The sequence below is a fragment of the Leptonychotes weddellii genome, chromosome 4 (assembly GCF_054177405.1).
Source record: "Leptonychotes weddellii isolate Sample4059 chromosome 4, ASM5417740v2, whole genome shotgun sequence".
NCBI classification, from domain to species: Eukaryota; Metazoa; Chordata; class Mammalia; order Carnivora; family Phocidae; genus Leptonychotes; species Leptonychotes weddellii.
The window spans coordinates 170,078,275-170,103,615 of NC_138372.1; the positions used below are offsets into that span (position 1 = coordinate 170,078,275).

The 25,341-nt window shown below is 54.8% G+C and overlaps 2 protein-coding genes across 10 annotated transcripts; one reads left to right on the plus strand and one right to left on the minus strand.

Moving 5' to 3' along the window:
• Nucleotides 1–1,911: 1,911 nt before the first annotated feature.
• Nucleotides 1,912–3,742, minus strand: CCDC166 (coiled-coil domain containing 166). Its single transcript, XM_031041438.2, has 2 exons — nt 3,302–3,742; nt 1,912–3,227 (listed from the first exon to the last, which is right to left on the minus strand). The coding sequence occupies exons 1-2, from the start codon at nt 3,740–3,742 to the stop codon at nt 2,364–2,366; spliced, it is 1,305 nt and encodes a 434-aa protein (XP_030897298.1). The 3' UTR covers nt 1,912–2,363.
• MAPK15 (mitogen-activated protein kinase 15) lies at nt 3,512–25,003 on the plus strand. Of its 9 annotated transcripts, XM_081816671.1 has the most exons (17): nt 3,512–3,646; nt 4,101–4,357; nt 5,248–5,357; nt 20,218–20,316; nt 20,572–20,601; nt 20,712–20,802; nt 21,304–21,434; nt 21,522–21,685; nt 21,868–22,041; nt 22,611–22,645; nt 22,800–22,857; nt 23,263–23,400; nt 23,550–23,655; nt 23,782–23,983; nt 24,096–24,229; nt 24,307–24,435; nt 24,568–25,003. In XM_081816671.1, the coding sequence occupies exons 5-17, from the start codon at nt 20,590–20,592 to the stop codon at nt 24,754–24,756; spliced, it is 1,563 nt and encodes a 520-aa protein (XP_081672797.1). In that variant the 5' UTR covers nt 3,512–3,646; nt 4,101–4,357; nt 5,248–5,357; nt 20,218–20,316; nt 20,572–20,589; the 3' UTR covers nt 24,757–25,003. The 9 variants fall into 9 exon arrangements, with proteins under 9 accessions (XP_081672797.1, XP_081672795.1, XP_081672796.1 ...); XM_081816669.1 differs by lacking the exon at nt 4,101–4,357; XM_081816670.1 differs by lacking the exon at nt 4,101–4,357 and having other exon boundaries at nt 5,251–5,357.
• The last annotated feature ends 338 nt before the right edge of the window (nt 25,004–25,341 follow it).

The window sequence follows — 25,341 nt, forward strand, 5'->3', positions numbered from 1 at the left end:
AGCCCCGCATCGGGGTCCCTGCTTGGCCGGGAGCCTGCTTCTCCCTCTCCCTCTACTGTTCCCCCTGCTTGTGTTCTCGCTCTGTCAAATAAATAAATAAAATCTTTAAAAAAATAAATAATAAAGAGAAATGGTGAACTCTCCCAAGAGTGTTTGTGTTTACTGCTGGGAGGGGCCTAGGAGCACTGTCCACCCAGGACCAGAACATTTCAACTAAAGTTTCACGGTGGGAGGTGGTCGCCAAAGCATACAGAACCCCAAATACAGCTAGGTAAGGAGGACAGGGCTTCTGCCCACTTCCCCTGGGTGGTTCACCCTCATTGTGCACAGCCCTTGATGACTAAAAGTTCCATTTTATTTTGCTTTTCTTTTTTAAAGATTTTATTTATTTATTTATTTATTTGACAGAGACACAGCAAAAGAGGGAACGCAAGCAGGGGGAGTGGGAGAGGGAGAGGCAGCCTTCCCGCGGAGCAGGGAGCCCGATGCGGGGCTCGATCCCAGGACCCTGGGATCATGACCTGAGCCAAAGGCAGACGCTTAACGACTGAGCCACCCAGGTGCCCCTAAAAGCTCCGTTTTAAACCTGTGATCTGAACTCCTGTCTCCACCCGGCCCAGGTCCAGTCCTGGTTCCACCCGTCCTGACCATCCCAAGGGCCCCTCCACGTGGGCTGTGAAAATTAGTAAAAGGTGACCTCGTTTAGAATGGGGCCGAGCGGAGCTGGGAGGCCACCAGGGGGAGCTCTCACTGCCCGACTCTCCCTTGCGGACCCCGCTGGGACCTTGCCAGTCACTACAGCTTTAGAGCCCCACCGGGAGGAAGAACGGTTTCCTACCCCCCGCCACCAACAGCTCGGCCAATGAGAAGCCACTACCCTCCCAGCTCGGTCGTGGCCAATAGGCTTTTTGTTTACAACAGCCCCTCCCAACGCCCCCTTTCCTCCATAAAAGAGTGTTCCGCTCCTTGGTTCCGGGCACTGTTTTGCCCTAACTTGCTCGTCTTGGGATTGCAATTCTCTGCTGTTCCTGAACAAACTTATCTCTGCTGGTAAAATAGCTGGCAGTTTTGTTTTAAGGTTAACAGGGCCATCAGGATCTGCTGCTTGGACCCCTGGTCCGTGCGCCACGGTGGGGGGCTGCCCTGCCTTGTCCCCAAGGCTCCACCAACTCTGCACCCTGCTGCTGGAAGCGCGCCAGCCACTCTAGCCGTGAGCACCTCCTGTTTGGGCCTCTCCGACGCCGGCTCCCAATGTGCAGCCAAAGACCCAGAATTTTTAAGAACCTTCCCTCTGTGCTCAGGTCGGGGACGACCGACATTTTCAGGGGAGCTGTGGCTTAGCTAATACTGTTTTCTCTGTACTGAATTTCCGGATGTGGATCATCGTACTGGGGTAAGGTAGGAGAACATCCTTGTGCTCAGGAACACTAAAGGATTTTTAAATCATTTAAGTTAAGAGGCATGATGTCTTGAACCTGATCTCAAGTGGTTCAGGAAAAAATGCAGACACAGACACAGGGACAGAATGCAAACTGCCGGGGAATCTTGATAAACGGAGTTCTCTGTACTTAGCAACTTTCCTCTAAGTTGGAAATTATATTTAAAAATACCCCCAAATGGGGCGCCTGGGTGGCTCAGTCGTTAAGCGTCTGCCTTCGGCTCAGGTCATGATCCCAGGGTTCTGGGATCGAGCCCCGCGTCGGGCTCCCTGCTCTGCGGGAAGCCTGCTTCTCCCTCTCCCACTCCCCCTGCTCTCGCTATCTCTGTTCCTGCTCTCCCTCTCTCTCTCTAATAAATAAATAAAATCTTTAAAAAGCATTACCCCCAAATCCCCAAGAGGTTAAACACAAAACCTCCCATGGCCCTTGGTGGCAGTGGTACTGGGCGCAAAGCCCCACTGCCCCCCCCCCCCAGTGGCCCTCCTCATCATGGCCCACCCCACGCTGGCCCTCCCTGCTACAACACGGGGTTGCCCAGGTCCTCCTGGCCAGCTGGACTCCTGTCATGCTCTGGCACCATCTGTCCATGCGGGCGGTGTCCGTCTGCGTCAGTCCTGGTGCGAGGATACTGGTGTGGCCCACTTCCTCTGCCCTTGGGGAGCAGCTGGGGCAGAAGGACACACAGGGCGAGGGGCGCATCAGGCTACTTTGCAGTTTGGAGACGAAGCCAGAAGGAGTGGTCCCTGTACCTCCAGGAATGCTGGAACAGGAAAGCGGGCCATGCCAGAGCCAGGTGGGCCGGTCACACCTTTATTAACACCGCATTTACCAAATACCTGAACACCACGGGCCCTCGCCTCCACGCGCCCCCGCCCCCCACTCCGTCGATTCCGGCTCTCCTCGAGGCGGCTTCCGCTGCAGCGTTCAGTGTTCACGCTCTCCTTCGACTGGGGGACGGGAAGAGCTTGATCCCAGGACAGACTTAGCAGAGGGAGTGGTGTTCTGTGAGGCCCCGGGTAATGAGAACCGCGAAGAGACCTGGGAGCCTGGGCGCGACGGGGTCAAGGACTGGGCCCGAGAGCCCCGGTGGGGCGGGATCAAGGACGGAGCCCGGGAGCCCAGGCGGGACCGGGTCAAGGACGGAACCCGGGAGCCCGGTTGGGACGGTATCAAGGACGCGACCCGGGAGCCCGCGGGCGGTAAGTGCTGGGATGGAACCCATGAACCCGCCTTCGGAGGGGCCTGTGATGGGATCCTGGAGCCCACATGCGATGGGAGCAATGACCCGGAGCCCGCGCGCGACGGGGCCCGGGGAGCCACGCGCGATGGGGCTGTGGAGGGGGCGAAGGACCCGAGACGTGGGGCGGGCGGCGGCGGCGGCGGCTGCCACAGCGGCGGGCCGTCGGGGCCCCGGCGCAGCCAGCCATGCACACGCGCCAGATCCCGCGTGTCCTCGTGCTCGCGCCGCAGCTGTTCACGCTGCTCCAGCAGCTGGCGCCGTGTGTCATGCAGCAGCTGAGCCCAGCGAAGGAGCCGCAGGAGCTCCCGCCGCAGGCGCCCGTTGTCAGCCTTGGTGGCCTGCGTGTGCACGATGAGCGCGCGCGCCGCCTCCCGCTCCGCGCGTCGCGCCAGGGACTGCACACGCTGGCGCGCCTCGCGCTCGAAGGCCGCCTTGTCCTCCAGGAAGCGCCTTTTCACGCGGTGCAGCAGCTGCGTGTGCTCCACGCGCATGTGCAGCAGCTCGCGCTCCAGCGCCCGGATCCGGGCCAATTGCTCCAGCTGCAGCTCCTGCGGCGGGGGCGCGGGTGAGCGCCGGGGCGCGGCGCGCCCCCGCCCCGCCCGCCGGGCACGCGCTCACTAGCCTTGTAGGGCTGCAGCTCCTGCACCTGCCGCGCCATGCGCGCCGCGCGCGCCTCCATCTCCAGCAGCTGCGTGCGCACTCCGTCCTCGCGCCCGCGGTACAGCGAGGCCAGCTCGGCCCGCTGCCAGTGGATCTGCGTCAGGTCCACGCGGTTCTGCTCGTCCAGTCGGACGATGGCTTGGGCGCAGCGCTGCGCGCGCGCGCTCACGTAGCTGGCGTAGAGCCGGTTCTCCTCGCGCAAGCGCACCGCCTCGCGGTCCAGGAAGGCGTTCTCCTGCAGCACCCGGTCCACGCGCGCCTCGCAGGCGTCCAGCTGCTCCGAGAGCAGCTTATACTCGCGCTGCAGGTACTGCCCGCGCTCCGACAGCGGCGGCTCGGCGCCGTCTCCCGCCGCGCCCGGCCGGCGCCCCGCGCTGGGCCCGCGCTTCTTCTGGGGCGCCATGGGCTGGGGCCTCGGGCGCCGGCACGCGCGAAGGCACTGCCCCCAGCCCGCTCCTCCAGCCTAGCCCTTCCCTTCCCCCGGCCCGAATATTCTAGCGGGGTGGGACGCGTCCCCGGGCCAAGAGGTTGGGGGAGGCAGAATCAGGGGTGTGCGGGTCAGGCAGGGGTCAGGGTATCGTCTCCAACCTTTACTCTTGGGCTCTTTCCGGACCTTGGCCGTCCGTCGGGGTGTGCCCACCTTTAGTAACGTTGGCGTTCAGCCTGCGCGGTCTCCGTGGAGACAGAACTCAGGCGCCCTCCCCCACTGCCACCCCGTCGTCCCGGCAACGGCCGACTCCCCTCCCGGCATTCCCCTCCAGTCCCTCGCCCCGCAGTCGGTGCGTGACGGCTTGCGTGTGCGCCCTGCAGAGGGCCGACCCCGGACCGGCAGGATGTGGGCTTCCGGAGGAGGACGCTGCTCCCGAATCTGACAGAGCCAGCGGCGGTCAGAGCAGCCCCCACGCTCCACGTGCCAGACTTGGGCCCTTCGCCGTCTGTCCCCGAGTGGACGCTCCCCCCGCACCGCGTCGTCTCCCCCATGTGGGGAGAGGGTTCCCCAAGTTCCTGGCCTCCAGCCGTGAGCAAGCCCCGCCCCCGTGCTGTGAAACTTTTCAGCTCTCTGGGGATCCTGGTTTTCCTCGAAGCGCTTCGTGATACTTGACACTCCTTCTGGGGGCCCCCCCGAGGGAGTTAGGGTTACTGGGAAGATCGTGTCCATTCGGATGCCATCGGTTGTCCACTGTTTCTGTCTTTGGAATTTCCTCTGTGGGGTTCCTAAGCCCACACGTGCGCACCTCTTCAACTCATCCCACTGACCAGCCCTTGGTCAGCTTCCCTTCCTAGCTGGCCGGGATGGCTGGAGAGGAAGGGATCCACCCGGGGTTTTGCTGTTGCCCTTTTTGCTGTGACATTGTGGAAAGCAACGCCATAAACCCTTCATTTAATTCAGTCTCGGCTAGGATGTGAGCAGTGCTAACATCACCTAGCAGGCCTGGCCTCCCACTCTGTTAGTTGCCCCCGGAAGGAGGTGCCTCTCCATCCCCTTGGACCTGCAACTTAAATCTGCCCCTCTTTTGGTCCTGTCATCATATAGTTCATCTTCTGTCAAGGTCTGTCCACGTTTACCCTAGCGTGGACAGATCTGAGAATTGTCCACTGGCGAGTCTGTGAGGCGCATGCTCTAAGGAAACCCACATCCGTAGGAAGGCTTTTGTGGGAAACCACCTTAGGAGGCTGGTTCCAGAGCTGTGGTAGGTCACTCGTCTCTCTGGACTTGCTCTAGCTGGCTGCGGCTGCATGGAACATGGGGCAGAGCCTCTTCAAATTTACAAGAATAAAATGACACACACTCAAGACAATGGAGAATCTCCATTTGGTGTTAAAATTTGAAGAAATGTTGGTTCATAAACTTAAACAGCATCTGAATGTCGGCCTTAAATGATGTTTTTTGTCTTCTGCTTTTTTGAGGAGGCTCCTCACCCAGCGTGGAGCCCAGTGTGGGGCCTGAACTCACGACCCTGAGATCAAGACCTGAGCCGAGATGAAGAGCGGGAAGCTTAACTGACTGAGCCAGCCAGGTGCCCCTATATGGTTTTTGTTTTTAATCTGAAATTGGTGCCTAACTTCTTTTTTTTTTTTTTTTAAAGATTTTATTTATTTATTTGAGAGAATGAGACAGAGAGAGAGAGCATGAGAGGGGGGAGGGTCAGAGGGAGAAGCAGACTCCCCGCTGAGCAGGGAGCCCGATGCGGGACTCGATCCTGGGACTCCAGGATCGTGACCTGAGCCGAAGGCAGTCGCTTAACCAGCTGAGCCACCCAGGCGCCCAGGTGCCTAACTTCTTACAGAAACTTGTGAGAAGACCAAGTAGAGTCTGGGAACATCACGTGCGATGCTGTACTGGGGGCTTCACAGAGCCCAGTGAGAATATTTGCTGCTTCTCTCCAGGGCCTTTCCAACCGGGGGCTCTCTGCTTCCGGGACAGACCGCTGTGCTCTCCACCTGGCCACCCTCAAGACCTGGCAGGGGCCACTGTCCCCGTTTGCCAGAGGCGGAGGGCCCCTCCCAGGCCGCCCCTGCCCCTCCCGGGCTCCAGCGCCGCAGGCGGCCATCGCAGGGGGACGGGGGATCTGGTTGGCTCCGCCTTTTAATTTCTGGTGCGAGGTGAGGGACTCAGCCGGCAGAGGTTTTTAAGTTGTCTGGGCCTCCCGGATTTCTCGGTGCTTCGTCTTGGCTTTACGGCTCACAGATGCCTCCTCCCAGGAGAGGTCTGGCAAGCGCTTTGTTCTCCTCTGCCTCCAGTTTTCTTCCCAGTTCTGCAGTCTCGGCGGAATGGGTCGGAGAGCTGCGTGGGAAGCCCCCGCCCCGCGCCCAGCCCTCGTGCAGCCTGGGGGTGGCCAGACTGCGCCCCAGCCCCACGGGTCCCCAGCCTGGATCCCGCCTTCACCACCTTCGAGCCCCGCGCAGCCCTGGCTCGGCTCCTTCCCGGCCCCTCCCCACCCGCGCCATCCACTCCCCCTGCGCCTCTGCCCCCCACTCGAGTCGTGGCCTCAGTGTGCTGGGCTTCGCCACAGACTGGTGCGGATTAGGGGAAGGCGGGGACCCTGTTTTCCCTGCTTCCTAGCGCAGGCCTGGGAGCGCAAGGGTGATTCCAGGAGCAGCCCCTCTCCCAGGGAAGAGGAGAGTGCCTGGCCTTGGGGTCAGCTGACATGCACTCCCAGGGGCCTTTCATGTATTGGGGAAGGGGTGTCTCTCTTGTCCCCCAGGTACCACAGCTGCTCACAGAGACAGGACTAACTTCCGAGGGCTCAGATTCAAAGCCAGGCCTTACCTAAGACATTTCTCCCCACACTTGGGGTTCCTGCCCCCCTCCCACTGTGGATAGGGTGGTGGTCTCTGTCCCTCCAGACTCAGACTGGGGAGGGTTTGGGGTGAGGAGTCACTCACCTCCTGGCGGGAACTCTGAACTGGAAAGACACTAGGAGGAAAGACACTAGGAGGAAGGGCAAGGCTGCCCCCTCCCCCACTCCTGTGTGGTCAGGTACTCTCCCAGCTCTCTGCTGGGGGCTTGCCATGGACCCCCAAGGCAGGTTCTTGGGTAGCTGCTCATACTACTCCTCAGGCTACTCAGTACCCACCACACATCCCCCCACATCCCCCACCCCCTAGTCAGGCTTCTCAAGGGCCCACTCTGACCCCTGTCTTGCATGCCTTCCCTACTCAGCTCCTGAGACTTGGGGTGAGCCCCCTCCCTCAGGAGTAGCCAGTGGGGCTGCGCTATGCTTGACCCTGAGGTGAGCACTTCCAGCGGCCTCTGCTCCCATTTCACAGATGGAGAAACCGAGACACAGGGTGACTTGTCCAAGGACCCCTGGAAGCACTAGGGCTGTGACTTGGACATTGGTGGCCTCGTCCCACAGTGCAGACTACCTCTTGGCAAGTCTTTGCCCATCTCTGCACTGTGACCCAGACTCCTTTATGGAGCCCCGCCCCACAGCAGCCTGAGACCAGCACATGGCTAGTGCCCACGACCCTTCTCCCTGCTAAGGCCAACCAGACCTGGAGAATTGGTGGGTTCAGGGGATACCAAAGACCTGATCTCAGCCAGTTACTGAGCAGTGAGCAGAGGCAGGGACCCTGGGGAGTCTGGTGGTAGGGATGCCCCGGCCTAGTACCTCGTCTCTTGATTAGAAGGACAGCGCTGATGGTGATCACCACGGCCAAGGGGACAAAGGGCAGGAACGTGATCAAAGTCCAGGAGAGTCTGTCTATCCAGTGTGTCCTCTGGCTGGGGTCAAGCCCTGGAGGGCCCAGGCCTGGCTGTTCTCTGGACCCTGGGTCGGACCCAAATCTGTCCCCTTGCCTATATCCTAGTTGGGTACTGCCTGCAGACCTCCCCCCTCGCCACCCTGCCCCCGGCCCACATCCCCAGACCAGGGCGCTGGCTCTAGGTTGGGCAGGCTGGCCAGGACCCTTCCTCAAGGGCCTCCCCTTCACAGCCCGGTACCTTGGAACCTGTGCCAGACCCACACCAGGTTCACGGTCAGCCCCAGGTGGAACGCCCAGGTCCAGGCCACGATGTGCGTCAGCTCCCACAGCCACGGCTGCCCCTGCAGGAAGCGCTCTGCCCTCCCGGACACATGGTGCAGTGAGGGCCCTGAGCCCTGCCATGGCTTCTTAGGAGCAAAGGCAGGCAGAGCCAGCGGGCGCCCCGGGTGTGTGCATGGAACACACGAAGGCCAGGTGGGGCTCCACGGTGACACTGCGGTGGTGACCCAAGGCTCTGGCCTGCTCTGGGTCAGCAGGGTCGCAGCTTTGGGGCAGGCCTTGCTGGAGCCCAGGGCCTGTGGGCTTGGCTCCCTGCTCCTCCCTGGAGGGGGTCAAGCCAGGAAGGCTCAGGCTTGGGGTGTGGCCCAGGTCAGCCTGCATGCCGCCCTCCCCAGGGGTGCTCACCTACCTCTGTTTGTGAGGAAGAGAAAGACAAACAGAAGGATGCCCAGTGTCCAGAGCCCCCCGCAGGTCCCGAGGGCGATGCCCACGCCCACCTCTGTAGGCTGGCTCAGAGATGCCCCTGAGAGACAGCTATGAGGGGGAGCCCAGCCAGGGGCACACCTCCTCCAGCACCCTCATGATCTCAGACATGACCACATCTACTCCCCCAGTGTGCCTTCCTGGAGTGACCAGGAGTACCTGAGTCCACAGCCCATGTCGGGAGCAGGAGAGAGGAAAGCACGGCTTTAGAGACCCAGGTGCTGGAGGAGTGTACCAGGTCCATTCCGAAGGGTGGAGGGGCTCTGCTGGAGACAGGGCTGGGCAGTGGGGACGCAGACACTGAGGGTGGGGGCGGGGGCCACACACCTGGACTGTGACCCGCAGGAAGGGGCGGGGCCCATGCACAAGGACTGTGACAGTCTGCAGTCTGGGAGGTGGGGACCCTGTGAATTTGGTCTCCTGAGTTACAAGGAGGCCGGTGATGGATGAAGCAGGAGGTTCTGACCATATTGTTTCAACCCGGGTATTTGATCTGCCGCCCCCTCCCTGCCTGCTGGCTGTGGGTCTTCTGGACAAGGCCTCCCTAAACTGCCATGTATCAGCTAAAAATTAAATACACAGTCCACTTTTTAGCTAATGCGTAATAAATGCCCCAGTTGATAATGTGCTCAAAACAAAGCTGGGGGTTACAGCTGCATGCAACAAAATTTATTGTTGGCTATTGGACAGGGTACAGTTGGACTGCGCAGACATATGGCCCCAAGGGGAAACACATAATAGCAGCTTTAAAAACAACTAATGGGGGCGCCTGGGTGGCTCAGCCGGTTAAGCGTCTGCCTTCGGCTCAGGTCATGATCCCGGGGTCCTGGGATCGAGCCCCGCATCAGGCTCCCTGCTCCGCAGGAAGCCTGCTTCTCCCTCTCCCACTCCCCCTGCTCGTGTTTCCTCTCTCGCTGTGTCTCTCTCTGTCAAATAAATAAATAAAATCTTTAAAAAAAATAAAAAAAAAATAAAAACAGCTAATGGATGAATCAAATGCCCATTGAAAAATTGACTTGATAATTAAATGTAATGAAGTCCACTTTGCAGAATTCTTTTTTGCTGAAGTTCACTGATATTGGTACAATTTTGCTTATGGGCTACATTCTCAGTGGCAGAGTGGCGGGGTCAAGACCTCCTCTAGCTTGGTGTTCGTGAGGGAAGGCACGAGAAAGAGGGACTGGCCTGCCCACAGTCCCATAGATGCTCTAGCCGCCTGCCATCCTCAGCAGCTGCACGAGCTGCTCCACACTCTCCCGGGAAGAGGCTCTTGCCGACAGAGCTCGCTAAGGATCCTGCTGCCCCTCTCCTGGCCCATCAGTGGGTCCAAGTCTCATTTCCTGCAACCTGGCCAACTAGCTACCAGTCCTCCCTCCGTCTCCATCCACGGGCTTTCTCCTCTCCTCTTTCTCCTAGTGGGCGTATTGCTTTTCAATCTGTATTTATATTTATTCTTGAATATATTTGGGGAATGCTCCCACTCATTCAGTAGATGTGCCATTTCAGCTAGGTTATCAAATTGATTGATGTGAGGTTGTTCATAATACACTCTTGTTATCTTTTTAATGTTTGAAGAATCTGTAGGATTGTACTGTCTTTCATTCCTAACATTGGTAATTTCTCTCTGAGTTTTAATCAGTCTACTTAGACTTTATTTATTCAAAGGATCAGCTTTTCATTTTTAAATTTTTTAAATTTATTTTTTTAAAAAGATTTTATTTATTTGAGAGGGAGAGCATGAGCAGGGGGAGGGTCAGAGGGAGAGGAAGAAGCAGACTCTCCAATGATCATGATCAAGGAGCCCGACAGGGGCTACGATCCACATGATCGTAGGACCCTGAGATCATGACCTGAGCCTAAGTCAGATGCTTAACCAACTGAGCCACCCGGGCACTCCCAAGAGTCAACTTTTAATTGTATTGTTTTTTTCTCCTGTGTATACACTTTCCATTTCGATGATTCTTACTCTTGTCTTTACTTCATTCTTTCTACCTACTGTGGGTTTAATTTTGTCTTCTTTCTCTAGCATTTTAAGGTGAAAACAAATCTTTTCTTTTTTTAAGATTTTTTTTATTCATTTGACAGAAAGAGACACAGCTAGAGAGGGAACACGAGCAGGGGAGTGGGAGAGGGAGAAGCAGGCTTCCTGCGGAGCAGGGAGCCCGATGCGGGGCTCGATCCCAGGACCCCGGGACCACGATCCGAGCCAAAGGCAGACGCCCAATGACTGAGCCACCCAGGCGCCCCTGAAATCTTGTCTTTTCTAATATAAGCATTTACAACTATAATTTTCTCTCTAAGCACTGCTTTGGCTGCACCCTGCACATTCCCACATCATGTTTTCATTACCTTCCAGCTCAAAATTGTTTCTAATTTCCCTTGTAATTTCTTCTTTGACCCACTGTTTATTTATATGTGTTGCTTAATCTCCAAATCTTTGGGGATATTTTCCAAATATCTTTCTAATATTTAATTCGAATTCAATTCTGTGGCATCCGAGAACATACTTTGTGTTATTTCAGTCCTTTAAAATTTGTTGATCTTTGTTTTATGGTACTTAGAATATGGTTTATCTTGGTGACTTTCTTTTTTTAAAGATTTTATTTATTCATTTGAGAGAGAACACAGGCAGGGGGAGAGGCAGAGGGAGAAGGAGAAGCCAACTCCCCCGTGAGCTGGGAGCCCAACATGGAGCTCAATCCCAGGACCCGAGATCATGACCTGAGCCAAAGGCAGATGCCCAGCCATTTGAGCCACCCAGGCACCCTATTATCTTAGCGACTTTCATACACATTTGAAAAGAGTGTGTCTTCTGTTGGTGGCGGGGGATTGTTCTATAAATGTCAATTAGGTCAAGCAGGACAACAGTGCTGCTCAGGTCTACTACATCTGTATTTTCTGCTTGCTTGCTCTACTAATTATTGGAAAAGGAGTGTAAATTCTTCAACTGATTTGATTATTTCTTTCAGTTCTCTCAGGTTTTACTTTATGTATTTTGAGAATTTGTTATTAGGTGCATACATTCTCAGGATTATAGTATCTGCTTGATGACTTGACACTTGTATCATAATGAAGTGTCCCCCTTTCTCCTTGATAATATTCCATGTCCTGAAGTCTACTTTGTCCAGTATTAACATAGCCACTAAAGCTTTCTTGTGATAACTATTTGCATATCTTTACCCATTTGTCTTAGTCTATTCAGGCTGCTATAACAAAATACCACAGACTGGGTGTCTTATAAACAACAGAAGTTTATTTCTCATGGTTCTGGAGGCTGAGAAGTCTAAGATCAGGTTGCCTGGCTGGCTAAGTAAATGGAGCATGCAACTCTTGATCTTGGGGTCATGGGTTTGAGCTCCACGTTGCAGGGTAGAGTTTATTTAAAAAAAAAAAAAAGTCCAAGATCAAGGGGCCAGAATGGTTGCAATCTAGTGAAGGCCCTCTTTGTGGTTCATAGCCAGCTCCTCTCTGTGTTCTCACGTGGTAGAAGGGGTTAGGTATTTCTCTGGTGCCTCTTTTATAAGATCATTAATTCCAGCATGGGGCTTTATTCCCATGACCCGAGCACCTCCTAAAAGCCCTACTTCCTAATAATATCACAATAGAAGTTTATGTTTCAACATACAAATGTTGAGGGGGGCAGTATTCAGACCACAGCATCATTTGTTTAACTTTAACTTATCTATGTCTTTATAATTAAGGTGCATGTTTTGTAGATAGCATATTCTTGGATTTTCATTTTTAAAAAATAAGGTTGTATAATTGCTGCCTTTTAATTGGAGTAAGGAGACCATTGACATTTAATGTAATTATCGATATGGTTGGGTTTAAGTGTACCATCTCACTGTTTGTTTTCTATCTGTTTCATCTGTTTCTTATTCCTTTTATTTTTCTGCCTTTCTGATTAACTAATATTTTATTTATTTATTTATTTAAAGATTTTATTTATTTATTTAACAGAGAGAGACGCTGCGAGAGAGGGAACACAAGCAGGGGGAGCGGGAGAGGGAGAAGCAGGCTTCCCTGCAGAGCAGGGAGCCCGATGTGGGGCTCAATCCCAGGACCCTGGGAACATGACCTGAGCCGAAGGCAGACACTTAACGACTGAGCCACCCAGGCGCCCCAACTGAGTAATTTTTAATATTTCATTTTATCTAGACTGTGGGCTTATTAGCTATGTCTCTTTGTTTTTATTTTATTTATTTTTACTTTACTTTCATTGTATCTATCTTTAAATAATATTGTCATTCTTCACATGTAATATAAGAACCTTGTAATAGTATATTTCCATTTTCTTCCTTTGCACATTGGCATAATACATTTTATTTTTACAGGTTATAGACCTCACAATGTATTGTTATTATATCTACTTTAAACAGTCAACTATCTTTTTAAAAATTATTTTTAATTGTGATAAAAAACAACATAAAAGTTATCACCTCAACTATTTTACATGTATAGTTCAGTAGTGTTAAATATATTTACATTTTTAAAAAAGATTTTATTTATTTATTTGACAGAAGGAGACACAGCGAGAGAGGGAACACAATCAGGGGGAGTGGGAGAGGGAGAAACAGGCTTCCTGCTGAGCAGGGACTCGATCCCAGGACCTTGGGATCATGACCTGAGCCAAAGACAGACACTTAACGACTGAGTCACCCAGGCGCCCCTATATTTACATTGTTAAGTATAGTCACATATTCACCGATCTCCTGAAATTTTTTATCTTGCAATCTGAAACTTGATACACATTAAATAACTCCCCATTCTCCCTTCCCCACAGCCCCTGTTAATCACTATTCTACTTTCCGTTTCTATGAATTTGACTTTTTTAGATATCCATACAGGAAGCACACAGTATGTGTCTTTTTGTGATTGGTTTATTTCACTCAGCATAATGTTCATGTTCATCCATGTTGTAGCACATAACAAGATTTCCTTCCTTTTTGAGGATGAATAATATTCCATTGTATGTATATACCACATTTTGTTTATCCATCCACCCACCAGTGGGCATTTGGGTTATCTCTACCTCTTGGTTATTGTGAATAATGCTATGAACAAGAGATGTGCAAATATCTCTTTGAGATCCTGCTTTCAATTCTTTTTTGATATATACCAAGAAGTGGGATTGCTGAATCATATGGTGATTCTAATTTTAATTTTTTTAGGAACCACCATACTGTTTTCCATATTGGCTACGCCATTTTACAATCCCACCAAAAGAGTCCAAGGGTTCCAATTTTTCCACATCCTCACCAACACTTTTTATTTTCCTGTTTTTGTTTGGTTTAGTTTGGTTTTTTGTTTGTTTTTGGAGTTTTCTTGCCATCCTAATGGGCATGAGGTGGTATCTCATTATGGTTGTGATTAGATCTGGGATAGACTTTTGATCATATCATTGAGCTACCAGGTCTAGCTAGGGCAGTCAACTGTCAGTGAAATTTACCAGATGAGAAAAATGTGTTTTATATTTAGCCACTGTATCCCATTTCCAGGATTCTTTATTTTTTTATTTCAACCCAGATTTTCATCCAGAATCATTTTTCTTCAAGTAAACTTTCATTAATATTTTTGTAGTTCAGGGATACCTGGGTGGCTCAGTCGTTAAGTGTCTGCCTTCAGCTCAGGTCATGATCCCGGGGTCCTGGGATTGAGCCCTGCATCGGGCTCCCTGCTCCACGGGGGACCTGCTTCTCCCTCTGCCTGCTTCTCTCTCTCTCTCTCTGACAAGTAAGTAAAATCTTTAAAAAAAATATTTTTTGTAGTTCAGGTCTATAGGTGTTACATACTCTCAGCTTTTGTTTGTCTGAAGAAGTATTGTGTTTTTGGAAGGATATTTTCTCTGAGTATATAACTCTAGATTGGCAGTGTTTTTGTTTTGATTTGTGTATTTTTTGTTTTTAGCACATTAATGATGTCCTTGCTTTGTCCTCTGGCTTGAAATTGTTTTCTGACAGGAATTCTGTGGTTATAGTTATTTTTGTTCCTCTGTTTGTAAGGTTTTTTTGGATAATTTTAGTATTTTTTTATCACTTTTTCAGCAGTTTAGTTGTTATGTGCTCATTCTGACTTCCTTTGTGTTTTTCCTACTTAGGTTTCATTTAAATTCCTGGATTTGTGAGTGTATTAACTTTCCTTCAAATTTGCAAAAATTTCAGCCATTACTCTCTCAAATATACTTTCTGTATCACTCTCTTTTGTTGATACTGTCTCATAGGTTAATTTAATTTTGTTTTTTTTTCCTGTTTCAATTTGGATAGTCCTATTGCTGTATTTTCAAGTTCACTGACATCTCTTCTGATGTTAAGTCCATCCAATGAGTTTTAACTTCAAATAATTTATTTTTCAACTCTAGAAATACCACTGGGTTATTTTTTTTGTAACTTCTCGTCTTGTCAATATTCATGTTTTTCTTTAAATCCATGAGCATACTTATAACAGCTGTTTCTTAAAGTCATTGCCAGATCCATCATCTTTGTCATTTATGGGTATAGTTCTATCAACTGATTTGTTTCTGGGTATGGGTCATGTGTTCCTGCTTCCTCACAAGCCTTGTAACTTTTTTATTGAGGTGAAATTCACATAAAATTAACTACATTAAAGTATACCTCTTAGTGGCATTTGGTACATTCACAATGTTACGTAACCACTATCTCTATCAAGTTACAAAACATTTGCATCACCCTAAAGGGAACCCTGTTTCCATTAAGCAGTCACTACCTACCCCCTTCTCTCAACTCCTGGAAGCTGCCAATCTGCTCTCTGTCTCTGTGGACTTACCTATTATGAATGTTTCATATAAGTGGAATTGTGTATGTGATCTTTTTTTTTTTTAAAGATTTTATTTATTTATTTGACAGAGAGACAGCGAGAGAGGGAACGCAAGCAGGGGGACGGGAGAGGGAGAAGCAGGCTTCCCGCAGAGCAGGGAGCCCGATTCGGGGCTCGATCCCAGGACGCTGGGATCATGACCTGAGCCGAAGGCAGACGCTTAATGACTGAGCCACCCAGGCGCCCCGTGTATGTGATCTTTTGTATGTGACCTCTTTTGCCTAGCAGTGTCTCTGAGGCTCACCATGTTGTAATATGTAGCATGCACTTCATTCCTTTTTGTGGCTGAATTATATTCTACTGTATGGATAGACCCCATTTTGTTTATCCATGCATCAGTTGGTGGACATTTGGGTTGTTTCCACTTTTTGGCTTTTGTGAATGTTAAGAACGCTTGTATGCAAGTATTTGTTTGAATACCTGTTTTCTGTTCTTTTGGGTACGTACCAGAAGTGGAATTGCTGGATTGTATGCTAATTCTGTGTTTAACTTTTTGAGGAACTGCCAACTATTTTCTGCAGCAGCTGCACCATTTTACATGCCCACCAGCAGTCAGTGAGAGGTCCAGTTTCTCTCCATCCTTGTGAAGACTTGGTGGTGGTGGTTGCTGTTGTTATTATTACTGCAGTCATCCTCGTGAGTGTGGAGTGGTATCTGGAGAGGCTGTGTTGAGGCCACAGGCTTGAGCACTGGAAACCTGCGTGAGGTAACCGGGCCCGCCACGACCACGAGACTGAGTGCAAACAGGCTCATTAGGCGACCTACCTCAAAACAGCCATAGGCCCTCGCTGACCAATGGGCCACTGACAACCAGGCACAGATACCAAAAAGGGAAAATTCCATATGTTTCTATACCTTCTCACTCCCCTCCAATAAATACAGCCCCCCCCCCACTCTCCCACCCGCCTCCCGGCAGTCTCTCTCCTTGCTGTCCTGCCCGCTGCTCCCTTGTGGTGTGGTCAGTACCCTTCTATCTCCTTTGTTCTGTCTTTGCCCACACTGCCTGCCTCCACCTGATCCATTCGCCTCACAGTGTCTCATGTATCTTTGATTGCATTTCCCTGATGATTAATGATGTTGTGCATCTCTTCATGTGCTGTTGACCATTTGCATATCTTCTTTGGAGCTATGTCTATTCAAATTCTTTGCCCATATTTTTAATTGGGTAAATCTAGTCACTTTTTTTAAAGTAGGCTCCACACCCAGTGTGGAGCCCAATACAGAGCTTGAACTCACAACCCTGAGATCAAGACCTAGGCTAAAATCAAGAGTTGGAAGCTTAACCTACTGAGCCACCCAGGCACCCGAAATCTAGTAACTTTTTATTACATTCTGGATGCTGGGTATTCTGAATTTTATGTTATTGAGTGTTGTTTTGTTGGTGTTTCCCTTTAAAGAATGTTGAAGGTTTTGGCCTGCAGTTAGGCTATGTTTGTAGCATCTTGTTCCTTTTAAGGCTTGTTCTCCACACACACGATGGGTGTGGAATAGGCTTTAGTCTAGAGCTAGTTTAGTCATTTTATTGAGATGTGGCATGTCTGGGGTCTCTCCTGAATGCTTTGGTGGCTGCTTGGCACTTAGTGACCTCCCTGCCAAAGTGAAATCTGGAAATTGTTCAGCAACACCACCAAGCCTCTGCCCCCCGCCCCAACCCCACCACCAAGTTGTTCTTTCCATGGACTCGATGCCAGCAGGCTGGGTCTGAGGAACCAGGGGGTCCTGCAGGACCAGCCAAGATGGTCCTTGGCTTCATGGAGGATAGAAATCAAACATGAGCCAGCAGGAAGTGAGAGCAGAGATTATTGAAGATAGAGAGCAGATACAGACAGAGCATCTGGGAGACTCAGGAAGGAAAGGAGCATGAGTCTAGTCTTTGGGGAAGGGGGTTTTTATCAAGGATGGTGGTCTGGTATACTTGTCCCCTCAGGCATCCAGGAACTGGTCAGAACAAGATGAGAGAGAGCTCAGGTGGTGTTCCTGGGAGCCAGGAGGCCTCGGCAGGGAGGTGCTGAGCACTAGTGGTCTGGAATATGCATGTAATGACTTGTCTGGTCATTCCCACCTGGTCCTTCCTTAGATGCTCTCTGTTCTAGAGAAATCACCAACTCTTTGTCCCTTACAAGGAGGACATGCACTACTTGTATTCTGAGGCCTGTGTGAAGTGGGGGTGCAGGCCCTAGCAAGAATCCAAGCAGGAAATGGAGCAAAAAAGCAGATTTTTATGGAGTCCTTGAGTTTCCCTGTCTCAGACTGGTGGAAATTTTCCCTCATCCCTCCCTGACACAGGGCTGGTACTGAAGTCAAGAGGTTGTTTGTTCCTGGTTTCCCAAGAACGCAGTTGTGCACTGCTTGTTGTCCAATTTATAGAAAGTTATTTTGCATATTTTGTCCAGTTTTCCAGCTGTTTACTGGGGGAGGGCATATTGTCCAGCCCTGGACACTCTCTGGGGACCAGAAGGCCAGTCTCTCCCACCTTGCTTCTCTCCCTTGCTTATTCTCCACGGCCTCCAGCTTTATATGGAGATGCAACCATGTATTTACGGTGTACGATTTAAACAACCTAGATATAAGTATACACCCTTGAAAGCTTCACCACAACTGAACATTTCTATTACCTCTGAAAGTTCCAATGGCTCTCTCCCTCTGGTCCCCCCAGGGGGCCATCCCTGAACTGTAGATAGCATTTTCTGCAGTTTTATATAAATGGGTTCATACAGTGAACTCTTTTTTTTTTTTTAAGATTTTATTTATTTATTTGAGAGAGTGAGAATGAGAGAGAGAGAGAGCATATGAGAGGGAGGAGGGTCAGAGGGAGAAGCAGACTCCCCGCTGAGCAGGAAGCCCGATGCGGGACTCGATCCCGGGACTCCAGGACCATGACCTGAGCCGAAGGCAGTCGCTTAACCAACTGAGCCACCCAGGCGCCCCTACAGTGAACTCTTTTGAGGGGGGTCTGACTTATTTAGCCAGCATAAAGATTTTGAGATCCATCCATGTGGTGTGTTCCTGTAGTTTCTTTCCTTTTTTGCTGAGCCACTTGCCGTTGGACGCCTGGGCCACGTTTTGTTTATCCATTCCTCTGCGTCAAACGTTGCAGCAACATTTGAGTCGTTTCCAGTTTGGGGCTCCCAGAAACAAAGCTGCTGTGAACATTCATGTATGATTCTGTGTGTGGACCTGTTTTCGTTTCTCTTGAGTAACTCTCTGAAGTTACCATGACCCAGCAGAAGAGTGCCTGGGTCGTGGTAAATTTATGTTGGAGCAACTGCCAAAGCTGTTTTCCGAAGAGGGTGCGGCATTCTACACTCCCACCGAGTGTGTGCGAGCTCGCCTCCTCCGGCCTGGGCTGCGCTGCTGGCGGGACGCCCCCGCCCTGAGAGCCGCCCCCAGCTCTCCCTGGCCCTAACCCTAACCCTCAGCGCCCTCCAGTCCTGGCGCTCCCCCCGCAGGGGACGGCGCGGCCCCCGCCCCAGACCGCTCGGTAGTTGCGGGGGGCGGGGGGTCGGTCTGCGAGCCCCGCCCTAACCGCCCGCACTACATCGGCGGAGCTGGGAGGCGGTGGAAAGGGCACCGCGCGCCCTGCAGCCTGGCTTCGGAGACCCGGGGCGCTGCGTAGGCGCTGCCGGGGGCCGGGTGGGCGGGGCGGGGCGGGGCGCTCCCGGGGGCGAGGCGGTGGGAGGGGCTTGGGCCGCACCTGCGCCGCGCAGGCGCAAGGGAGGGGGCCCAGTCTCCAAGGCAACCGGGCTCAACAGTTCCAGCCCCGCCGGCTCTAGAGGCCTGCCGGCGCCCACCCGCCACCATGTGCGCCGCGGAGGTGGACCACCACGTAGCCCAGCGATACCTGCTCAAGCGGCGGCTGGGGAAGGGGGTGAGCCCGGCCACCTGCAGGGCGGGGGCAGGTCCAGTGGGAGGTCTGTTCTCTCCGACGCTGCCCGAGGTCCTGGGCTCGCGACCAGTTTCCTCCACGGACTGGAGGGTGGCCTTGGGCAAGACACCGAGCCCGTCGGGCCTCAGTTTCCTGTAACAGGGCTCTAACAGTGCCCTACTCCAAGGGAGCCCAGGGGTCTCAGGCCGGTGGGACCCTGGACAAACCCCCTCCCCAGTGCCCCGCTGCCCAGCGTCCCCTGCTCCCAGCTGCCTCTTCTGGTGCCCATAGGACACTCTAAGGAGGCCGGGCCCGCCCACTCCAGTCGCTGAGGGCGATGGGTGGATCCCAAGCCTGGCCCAGGAAGGGCCTGAGTGGGTAAATGGTCATGGATTGAGAGCCAGAGCCTTGTGTGAGCAAATGTGCATTTGTATTTGTGTGTGAGAGCATGTGGGATTGTGTATAAGAGTGTATGTGAAGGTGTGTGACTGTGTGGGTGTGTAACGGGGGAGGAAGGAAAGAAAGAATGTTCCAAACAGTTCAGACAGCAAGTGCAAAGGCCCTGAGGCAAGGACCTGCTGGCTGTGGGGAAACAGCAGAGTTGGTGTGAACTGGATAGGAGTGGCTAGGGGGAGGACTCTGATCACCTGCGGCTTTGGGAAACTGCACGAGCTTCTACTGGGCATGACACAGAGGGTGATAGCAGACTTTGGTGCCACAAGACTCACCCTGCCTGTTCTGTAGAGGATGGATAGTGGTGTGGGCTAGGGAGACCAGCTAAAAGGTTAGTGTAGTGATCCAGACAGGAGATGTGGGAGAGGCACGAGGCTCAGACCAGGCACGGCAGCAGAGATGGTAGCAAGTGGTGGGATTCTGATGAACTCTGAATGTGGAGCCGATAGGATTTGCTAATAGGCTGGAGGGAGGATGGGAAAGAGGGGAGAGGTGCCCAGAACAGGCTTCATCTCCCACCCAGAATCTCCCATCTGTGACCTTATCTCCTCCTGGGGCCTTGCTTCCCATCACCCTCCTGGGCAGCAAGCTGAGCAGCCTGCAGCTGCAGGGACCTCACCCAGAGCCACAGCCCCTCACCACACCCTCATTCCCTCCCAGGAGCCAGAGCGGGGAGGAGGAGCAGTCTGGTGGGCAGGGGAGGGCTGGGCAGGAGTCTGGCCCTGTGCCCCACAAGCTAACCAGCCTTCTCACAGGCCTATGGCATCGTGTGGAAGGCAGTGGATAGGAGAACTGGCGAGGTCGTGGCCATCAAGAAAATCTTTGATGCCTTTAGAGATAAGATAGATGCCCAGGTAAGTGAGTGGAGAAGAGGTGTGAGAAGGACAAGGGCAGGGGTGTGGGGTAACTCCCTGCTGCCTAGTAGCTAGCTCCGGTGTTATTTTGAAGCCTGTTCACAGCAGGTTTCTGTCATTGCTCAGAGCACCAGTTGCTCTGTGACCCTATGGTCCAGTGGGTGTGGGTGATGAGCATCAATCCCTATAGATCCTTTTAAGAAGTGGGCTTCCTTCTTCCTCCATACCCACACTCACGTTTCTGTCTCATTCCAGAGAACGTTCCGGGAAATCATGCTGCTCCAGGTGAGTGGCCAGGGCCATCTGACCACCTCCCCAGGTGCAGTTTCTCCAAACAAGGGGAGAAGCCCAGACCCTCGCCTCTCAAAGCACACAGCCCCTGGCTCTCTCCTTAGGAACTTGGGGACCATCCCAACATCATCCGCCTCCTGGATGTGATCCGGGCGGAGAATGACAGGGACATTTACCTGGTGTTTGAGTCTATGGGTGAGTGAGGCCTTGCTCAGTCCTGGTGCAGGACCCTCCAGTGGCCTGCCTCCCTTTGTACGCCCCCCTTGCTGCTCGGGTCACCATAGCGGCCAGCCCTCAGCTAGGGCAGTTCCTCGGTGGGCAAGGACAAACAGCTGGTGTGCGTCAGCACTTGGGCCTGTCAGTGACCACGTTGAGCCCCCCTCCACAAGGCTCCTGCTTTCTCCACTGTTTGCAGCTGTATTTTCCTTTTTCTACCCGTTTTATAAAACAAGGCAATAGGAAATAAAGTATTAAAAGTAATCCCACAGACTTTTATTGCTGTACCAACAAAGGCAGCAAGTGGGCCTGAGAAGCTTGCCAGAACCACTGGAAGTGTGTGTGCCCAGGACAGGATCAGGGACAGGGCTTCGAGGGTGGCCAGTGGGACCTGGGGACTGTGGCCACAGGAGGGGTCCAAAGTGGGACAGACCTGTGCACTCTGCCTGGGCCCCCAGGCTGACCCACATGCTCCCCTAGACACCGACCTGAACGCTGTCATCTGTAAGGGCAGGCTGCTGAAGGACATCCACAAGCGCTACATCATCTACCAGCTCCTACGGGCCACCAAGTTCATCCACTCAGGACGCGTCATCCACCGGGACCAGAAGGTGCCACCAGTTCTCCATTCGTGGGCCCTGTCCCCCCACTGTGTGCACCCACCCCTGACAGCCCTCAGTCCACCTCCTCTCCTGCAGCCTTCCAACATTCTCCTGGACTCCAGCTGCTTGGTGAAGCTCTGTGACTTTGGTCTTGCCCGCTCCCTCAGCGGCCTCCCTGAGGGGTCTGAGGGCCAGGCCCTGACAGATTACGTGGCCACACGCTGGTACCGGGCTCCCGAGGTGCTGCTGTCCTCAAGCTGGTAAGAGCATCATTCCCCCCACCCACCTCTGCAATCCTACCTTCACCTTCCCCTGCAGCACCCCCCATATCCTCTTGCCCAGCCTTCTTGTGCCCCGACATGCATCCTCACTGGCTCCCTCCCAGCACTCCAGACCCCGCCCCCTTGAATGTCTCCCCTCCTCCCTCCACCTCTGCCTCCAGGGTCCCCCCGTGCCTCCACCCCTTCCTGCCCCAGGTACACCCCTGGGGTGGACATGTGGAGTCTGGGCTGCATCCTGGGGGAGATGCTTCGGGGGAGGCCCCTGTTCCCTGGCACATCCACACTGCACCAGCTGGAGCTGATCCTGGAGACCATCCCACCACCATCCAAGGAGGGTGAGTGTGTGCAGGGGCTTGCTGGGCATCAGGGAGTCTGAGGGTCAGCACACACAGCTGTGGGGGGACAGCACGGTACCAGCCAGGACTGGTGGGGAGGAGGCTGAGGACGAGGGGGACGGGAAGGGTCCAGAGCCTCAGAAGACAAGAAAGGGCAGGCCCTATGCATGCTAGGCCCAGGGAGAAGCTAGGGGTCCTCGAGGGCCAAGCAGTGCCCATGAAGGGTCCAGCTGGGTCAGGACAAGAGCGGAGGCTGGTGGGAGCAGGTCCAGCAGCTGTGCTGGGAGTGGGGCAGCAGGGGTCGGGGGAAGAGGCGTGGGGGTAGGTAGTTTAGGGGGTCCTTCCTCTTACTTGGGGGAGGGAGTGGGGGGGAGGATCCGGTGGGGGGAGCCCTATTGTCTTCCCCAGGTGGAAGTGGGGGAGCTCTTCCATGGAGGTGGGAATGCCCAGACTGGAGTGCGTGTGCAGGAGTGGGAGCAGGAGTGTGCGAGGGCAGGCACGCGTGCAGGAGCACGTAGGTGCGCACACAGCATGAATCCAGGTATTCAAGCTCCGGTCCCGCCAGGCAGCCCAAGCCCTGCAGAGAGACACAGCATGAATCCAGGTATTCAAGCTCGGGGTCCCGCCAGGCAGCCCAAGCCCTGCAGAGAGACAGGCACTCCACAGCGCAGGAGGAGACAACTGGCCCCAGACCTCCCTGGGCTGCCCAGCTGGACCAGGCCCTCCCCATCACACACCTCCTGTCCACCCACCTGCAGACCTCCTGGCTCTTGGCTCAAGCTACAGTGCCTCTATCCTGCCCTGCCTGGGGTCCCGGTGAGTGGGGCTGCTTAGGAGCTTGGCTCTGGCACACTTCTGGTCAACTTGCTGGCCAGTCTGTCAGCCCAGATCTGGGCCCTGGTCTTCCCATGGCGGTCCCCAACCCAGCAGTTTGGTTGCGCTAAAAATGAGGAATCCCCAGCGTCACCCAGCATGGCCTGAGGCATGGGGAGGCCCACAGGAACGGAGCAGGGCACGCAGAGGAAGGGACCGGAGGGCAAGGCAGGGAGGGGTCTCGCCGCCCTCCCAGGCTGCCTGAGGGTGTTGCATGGGGAGGGGAAGATGCACTGGACAGTTAAGTGGTGCTGGGCGGAGGGTCAGGGTCGGAAGCAGAGCTGCCACGGATACGGGTGTGGGGAGGGGCGCCGACCTGGAGAGGGGACAACGCGCGGGCGCCCGCAGGCCACGGCAGACGCTGGACACCCTCCTGCCGCCAGACACACCCCCGGAGGCCTTGGATCTCCTCAGGCGACTCCTGGTATTTGCCCCCGAGAAGCGGCTTAGCGCAGCCCAGGCACTGCAGCTCCCCTACGTGCAGAGGTAGGGTGGGGGAGAGGGCGGCATCCCGACCCACTCCTCCCTGGCTGGGGCTGGGTGTTGGGTGGCGGATCTGGGCTCGGTCCGAGAGGCCCGCCTGACGGCAGCGCGAGTCTCGCTTCTCCCACACCCGCCTCGCTGGCTCCCCGCAGGTTCCACTGCCCGGCTCGTGAGTGGACGCTGGATTCGGCTGTGCGGCTCCCGGTGCTCGAAGGAGTTCAGCTCTCAGCCCCCGAGTATCGCAGCCGCGTCTATCAGGTGCTCTGGCCGCGACCACCACCGTCCCCCATCCACGCTCACCTCGAGGCCTTCCCCTGCCTCAGCGACCCCCAGAGCCCTCTACACCCGCGCCGTGCACCTCTGAGCGCCCCTCCCTTCCCGCAGATGATCCAGGAGCGCAGGGGCAACAGCCGCATCCCCAGAGAGAAGGGCCTGGGGGGCACACCCGCGGGGGCAGAGCCCAGTGCCCCCCAACCCCAGGCGCACCTGCTCAACCCCAGAGCCGTCCCTCAGCTGCCCCCGGGCTCGCCCACGCAGAACCCTGGACGCAGACCTCAGAGCAGCCCGGGCCACCAGTCCGCGCACGGTGTGTGATCTCGGACGGCCGCCCCGCACGGAGCACGACCCCTGCCCCTTCTGGGTGGAGCCACCAAGCGTCCGCCGGACTAACCCTGAGGCTTGATCTTCGGACCCCACAGACATTGCCTGCGGAGCCAAGAATCTTCCGCAGCGGAACTCGGCCCCCGCGCTCCAGCCTCCGCCCCCAGGAGGTCTGGGGAGAGGGGAGAGGCCCCCTGGGGCGACGGCGGAGGACCCCTCGGCACCCTCGTGGGTAGGTCAGCCCGGGAGGGTCTCTCTCGCTCCTTTCCGAGGGCCTCTGCAGTGACCCCGTGACACGCCTCTTCCCAGGTGAAGCCCAGCGGGAAGGGGGCGGCGTCCTCCCTGGCCTCGCAGGCCGCCGCCCAGGTGGCCATCCAGGCCCTAATCCGGAGCGACTGGAATCCAGGCCGTGGGGTGAGGGCAACCGGCGCGCGACGGGTGAGCTCGCCCGGATCCCCGGCCCTCCGCTCCCTTGCCGTCCTTCCTGCCCCCTCAGCCGCTGGGTTCGCCCGGGTCAGTGCCCTCTCCTCCCTCTGGTCCCGCCCCTTATGCGACCCCTTGACCGTGCAGGTCCCTCGCGGGCTTCCCGCGGATGCCCGGCCCGAACCTCGGCCGGGCCGGAGGATGTTCAGCGCCTCGGCCTCGCAGGGAGCCCAGGGTGCTGCAAGGGCTGCGCTCGGGGGCTACTCACAGGCCTACGGTACCGTCTGCCACTCGGCGCTGGGCCGCCTGCCCCTGCTTCCCGGGCCACGCGCCTAAGGTGCCCTACCAGCCTTCAGTCCAGCTCTTCTGCTCAGCCGCGGCCCTTCGCTCAGTCCCCCGCCCCTCTCCCAGCCCTGGATTTGCCCCCAAGTACCCCATGCTCTCCACCCCCTCTTACCCGCTCGCCCTTTTGCCTGGCCATATTCTTGAGATCCAGGGAGCCTGTCCAGGCCTCTCTGGGGGAGTAGATGAGGTTCCCACCCATCCCCAATCACTTCCTCCAATAAAGTCTTGCCTATCCCCACCCAGCCTACCTGCCTATCTTCTAGTCTCAGTGAGGGACTCCCTCTGAGGCCACACCACCCCTTGCCTGGAGTCCACCCCCTTCGGAGGACCCCCATGTCTAGTACAGAGCCCAGGAGAAGCTGCAAGGACACCTGCTGTCCCTGGGTGGCCCCTGTCTGCCCTGTGCCCACTGCTCTCCCTGGAGGCTCACAGCGCCAGTGACTGGCCTGGAGGGCTCCTCGGGGCCAGCTTCCCCTCCTCTCTCCACAAATGCTCTGGGGCCTGCCTGGTGCCAGAACACTATCAGAGGGACAAGGCTACCCCAGGGTGCTCGGGGGGCGGGGGGGGGGGGCAGAG

Coding starts and splice junctions, on each gene's coding strand:
- CCDC166 (XM_031041438.2), bottom strand. CDS start 3,742: ATGGCGCCCCAGAAGAAGCGCGGGCCCAGCGCGGGGCGCCGGCCGGGC. Junction 3,228..3,301: donor AGGAGCTGCAGCCCTACAAG/GCTAGTGAGCGC, acceptor CCCCCGCCGCAG/GAGCTGCAGCTGGAGCAATT.
- MAPK15 (XM_031041428.2), top strand. CDS start 18,944: ATGTGCGCCGCGGAGGTGGACCACCACGTAGCCCAGCGATACCTGCTC. Junction 22,042..22,610: donor CCCACCACCATCCAAGGAGG/GTGAGTGTGTGC, acceptor CCCGCCAGGCAG/CCCAAGCCCTGCAGAGAGAC. Junction 24,230..24,306: donor ACCCCTCGGCACCCTCGTGG/GTAGGTCAGCCC, acceptor GCCTCTTCCCAG/GTGAAGCCCAGCGGGAAGGG.